Consider the following 5000-nt stretch of genomic DNA (forward strand, 5'->3'; position numbering starts at 1 on the left):
CATATTGGATTACTCATAAAAATACTTTTACAATTATTCTTCCTTTTGCATCTTAGGCAAACAGAAGATACCGATTGTCGTGTGTATTGTTCAGTGTTCATTCATGCAATCACTTTAGCGCTTTTGTTCTTCCGAGTCATAGACAAAAATGGATACGGTCTGTATCGTCTATTTACTTAATAAAAAGAAAATATGTAGAATGTAAATTATGTTTAGAATGATAACAAGATGCAACTACTCAAGTAGTCAGATAATGTGACTGTAGAAAGTTAAGTATAGATACAGTACAGACTGTAAAAGAAAGTTGGAAAATGCGATTTAAAACTCACATAAGCTTTAAAATAGTTTACAGCTACTTTTATAAAGGAAAAGAAGATGCATAAATGAGATCTAAGAGTTAGGATCATAGGACTATTTGTTCACAGTCAAGAGGTTCAAACATTCAGAACAACAAGAATTCATACCGAATGCAATTACTGATCAAGCCGAGACTTCAAAGAGAACATCATTGCAGATAGAATAGGGACTAAGCGTTGTTATTTAACTGGAAAAGAAGGAGAGAGGCAGGTGGGACATGTTTGATATAGCAAAGAGGAAAATGGAACGAGTTAACCTTTGTGCGTCATTTGGGGCTGCGTAGTATCTTAAGGCTTTTAGAGAAGAGAATTTGATAAATTTTTTGATTGGGAGATATTCATAGTTATATAGCAAGGAAAACTCTGTTCACAAGATTAAGCTAACATTATATACTGCCTTTTGCCATATAGTAAAAACTGCAGAGGAAGATTGAAATTCAAGTTTACAGATGACAAATCGGGATAGAACAAAATGTAAGATAATACAGAATTATAGAATTAACTGCTCAAAACAAAATTTCCAATTACTATATTTTTTTTTTTTCAAGAGTCGTATGGCACGAATATCAAGCCGTCGTACACTAGGTGAAAGCTTGTACACGACAAGCAAGCTTTTATGGTGAGATCAAGCGAAGCGAAGTTGAAACGTAACAGCGGAAAAGCTAAGGGGGAAAATAGGAAGAAATGAAGAAGGGGTCGTGAAGGTTAGAGCTTTGACAAAAATAAGAGAAATACTAAAAAAGAGGATAGGGACCGGAACATTGTGGTTTAACTTAAAAAGTAGGATTTAGGTAAGAAAAAAAAAAGTGTTTGAGAGAGAGAGAGAGAGAGAGAGAGAGAGAGAGAGAGAGAGAGAGAGAGAGAGAGAGAGAGAGAGAGAGAAAGCTACATAGATTTTGATTACTACATTACCTTATGGAAATTATAAGAGTTTCTTCATAGAAGAAATAAATTTTTGTTACACTAATAGATCTAGCAGCTGATTCGCCACTTTAGGTAGAAGGTATATCACTAACTCGTAAAGTAGTAATAGTTATAGCACTATTAGGAGAGAGAAAAGTATTAAGGGAGTATAACTCAACAACTATTATTTCAAGAAATTTTAAAATTAATAGAAAAACTGAAATTTAGAATAAAATGTTGCAGTAATTTTGTTCTTGAAGTGAAAATATAAAGTCATAAACACATGGTTTAAGCTTACCGAAGGAAATGCAAGACTAATTTGTTTTGCACGGAGAGAAGAATATTCTCATATTTACGAGAGATTGATCTCAGGTTATTATGAATTTAGGAGGTTCATGATCAACTGAAATATATAATCGTAGTCTCAGAAGAAGGTCAATGAGGAGAGTTGTCTTGATGCCTTCTGGAAGATGGCTTGGAATTCTTGCAACCAAGGAGTTTTCAAGGGACGTCTCGGGTTTAATGTTTAGTGGTCCTGACTCTCCATTTGGTTTGGACACTGGAACTCCTGAAGGGAAAACGGATTGCTCTGGGGAAATTCTAAGTGCCTTGGTTGATTTAGTGGCAGTTGGTGGTAGTACGAACGCTAAATTAGTAGAAGAAGAAGTAATGGAATCAAAAAGTTCCTTGGAAGTGTCCATGGAATGACCTTGTTCAGAAGCTTCTTCCTCGGCTACTGAATCTTTTTGCCTTGTCGGAGATACAATTTCATGATTCGTGTGTGGTGCCATTGAGAAAAATGTCGGTGTGGCAGTTATGTCGGATTGATGCTGCTGGTGGGGATGTTGGCGGTTCATGAAAGAAAAGGGGTTGTCCATACCATGTAGAAGGTGAGAATGACTCATCTTGGGGTGGTTTCTCATTACGGCAATATGATTTAAAGGGGAATCATGATCACTAAACATATCCTTTGATTGAGCAAGATCATGCTTACTTAAAGTTTCAATCTGGCCATGAACAGATGGTGGTGAGAATAGCTTTGATAACATAAGTGATTGCGTTTTATTAGGCATTGATGAATGCTGCTGCGGCATAGCTAAGGGTTGTGCTCTGACATTAGAACCCCCTTCAACTGTTTCACTTGAAGATTGGAAATGTGAGTTGCTCAATGGTCGGTGAAAGTTGGCATGAGCCTGAGCAGCCTGACCTTGAATGGGCAACCTTTCAAGAGAATCAGTTGGGGATGAGTTTGCGACTTTCGATCCATGGAAGGTTTTCATTCGTGACAGTGTTTCTAGCAATGGAGCATTCACGTGGCCAGGGTGGACGGTTGGAAGCTCACTGATCAAGTTTGAATTTGTTGGTAGATTCCCTGGTGTTTTTTCGGAAGAATTTAGAGAAGGGTCAGGTGAGGATTTAGAAACGACAGTAAGGGATACTGAGGATATAGTTCTGGGGAGATTAGAACGAGAAATTTGGGGAGAGGGCTTAGGCAAAACTGGAGTTCTAGAAACTGATTGTAGAAAAGTTGTTGGAGAAGACTTGGGTAGAATTGACGGGCGAGGTTTAGGTGTAGATTGGGTAGAAGAGACGGGGACAGTATTTCTAGAAGGAAAGAAAGGAGTGTATGGAATGGAACGTACTAAATGGATTTGAGAACGAGGAGGAGGGATAGGAGAGGTTCGGAGAGCTGGAGAGAGAATGGGAGAAATGGATTGAGAAGAAAATAAATTGAATTGTTTTGAAAAGGGCTGGGAAACAGTGGAAGGATTCTGTTGGAATGGTGAAGGAGAGGGTCTAGGTAGAACTTCAGGGGTGGTCTCTGAAATTAGGAGGGATTCAGATATAACTGGCCTAGTCTGAAACATTGGATTAGGAAGGGAACTGGATTTAAAAAGAATTTCTGCAACAGCTGAAGTTAAGGGGACGGACAATGGGCTAAGATTTTGGAACGGGGAATCACCTGGTTGACTAGCTATAGGCTGAGATGGTGACCCTAAAAGAGGTGCCATTTCAGCCGGCATATGACCCCTGAGCTTATGGGGGTGAGGTCGACCCCCTAAAACCTGGAAGGGGAATTGTATAACCTGGAAGGGGCCTGGGCTTGTCCTTGGGGCTGTCCTTGGGGTGCTCCATAGGAATTTGAGAGTGTAGCATCGCGGTTAGAGGCAGCCGCTACATTATCTTGGGGGATTCTTCCGATCTCTGCATTTAGACCTATGAATTGTGCAGACGCTGAACAGTCTACATTGTACCACCAATCACAGACGAAATATTGTTGATTAAAGATTGATCCATTCGGACAGAGGAAGGAGTCGAGGCGGCCGTCGAATTGGCAGATGTGGAACACCTGACAGCCAGCCTGGTCAGCCGGTGTCAGCATAATAGCCTGGAAATTCTTGAGACTCGCAAGTGAATCCAGTGTCGGGAACAGAGGCGAGAATTGGGTAATCTTGACCAGGTACGCCTCCACCTGGGATGCTGGCGGCGAGATCGGCGATTGGGTCACCGCTGCCGCCTGCGCCTCCTCTTGCCGAGTTGATATTGGAGGAAGATGCTCGGAGGTCGGGGGTGCCGTAGGTTAATCCTGGAGTAGGAGGGGGAGGGGCACCGTAGCCCTGTTGAGAGGAGAGCTTGGCCGAAGGCGCCCACAACTGCAAATTAGATAAAAGAGGGAAATGTTTTTCATTCAGATTTGGATTAATTAGTTGAACAGAAATATTGAGCACTAACAAAGAAATGGTATATACTGCGGATGATGACATATACTCACAAATGCTAGATTATCGTTTGCTATAGTTTTAAAGAAATATCTTCAAGAAAAGTAGAATTAATGAATGTTGAGTTTTCGTTGGTCATAAAACCTGTTAAACTGTAGTATTTGTTAGAAAGGACAAAATGCAATTAGTAGCAATTTTCTACTAGTGTGAAATTCATTATAAAATAAGAAGCAACAAAATAGAAAAAAAAGTAAGGTATGCAGTCAATCATGTGTCGGAGAGGAGAGAGAGAGAGAGAGAGAGAGGAGAGAGAGAGGAGAGAGAGAGAGAGAGGAGAGAGAGAGAGAGAGAGAGAGAGAGGGGGGGGGGGAAATCAGTGTGCTAAGTGTGTTGAATTACGTTTGAGTTGTGTTCGTGCCATAACGAAAATAATTTAACGCCATTACATTTCCATATTGCTGCGGTAAAAAGGGCAAGAGCTCTGGTCGATGGGAAATCGTGACGAGCTGACGAACCAAAATCACTTCGAAAATTGTTGGACGTAAATTTTACTTTGGATTGTATAATTTAAAAGAAAACTGCGTGAGTTTATAGTAATGATTATTGCTCAAATAACATCGTCTTCTGAGATCTTTGATTAACATTTTTACACACTTCTCTGTTGTGGTAATTTTGGTTTGAATGTTTATGCTGAATAGTAAGTAAGTGGAGTAAGATTATAATTATAGGAACATAGTTTTAGAAGACCCATTTCTAATTGATTTAAGAAAATAGAAAAACTTTTATAATTAACTAAAATGGTAATGAATTAGGGTAAAGCGAGTTTATAAAGTTAAAAGAATGAAAACAGTTAACACCTTGAATATTGACTAAATAACTTGCTGAAATTTGTCCTAGGGAAGGTAGTTTTATCATTATTATATTACTTTTTGAAAAATATTCCTTTAACGAAAAAGAAGATAAATGCAAAGTTGTATAAAACATACGTCAGTCGTATATAAAAAAATCATAGTTACAAAGG

At 39.1% G+C, this 5000-nt stretch overlaps 2 protein-coding genes and 1 pseudogene across 2 annotated transcripts in view; 1 reads left to right on the forward strand and 2 right to left on the reverse strand.

The window, feature by feature from the left end:
* The window catches only part of LOC137645965 (dynein intermediate chain 2, ciliary-like), a 469865-nt gene that overhangs the window by 115681 nt on the left and 349184 nt on the right, over nucleotides 1-5000 (forward strand). The window lies entirely within an intron of this gene.
* Nucleotides 1628-3283, reverse strand: LOC137645465 (uncharacterized). Its single transcript, XM_068378270.1, has one exon. It carries the CDS (start codon nucleotides 3281-3283, stop codon nucleotides 1628-1630), a length of 1656 nt encoding a protein of 551 aa, XP_068234371.1.
* LOC137645008 (uncharacterized) overlaps nucleotides 3319-5000 on the reverse strand; it is a 6175-nt pseudogene continuing 4493 nt past the window's right edge.

The sequence above is a fragment of the Palaemon carinicauda genome, chromosome 8, assembly GCF_036898095.1.
Source record: "Palaemon carinicauda isolate YSFRI2023 chromosome 8, ASM3689809v2, whole genome shotgun sequence".
NCBI classification, from domain to species: Eukaryota; Metazoa; Arthropoda; class Malacostraca; order Decapoda; family Palaemonidae; genus Palaemon; species Palaemon carinicauda.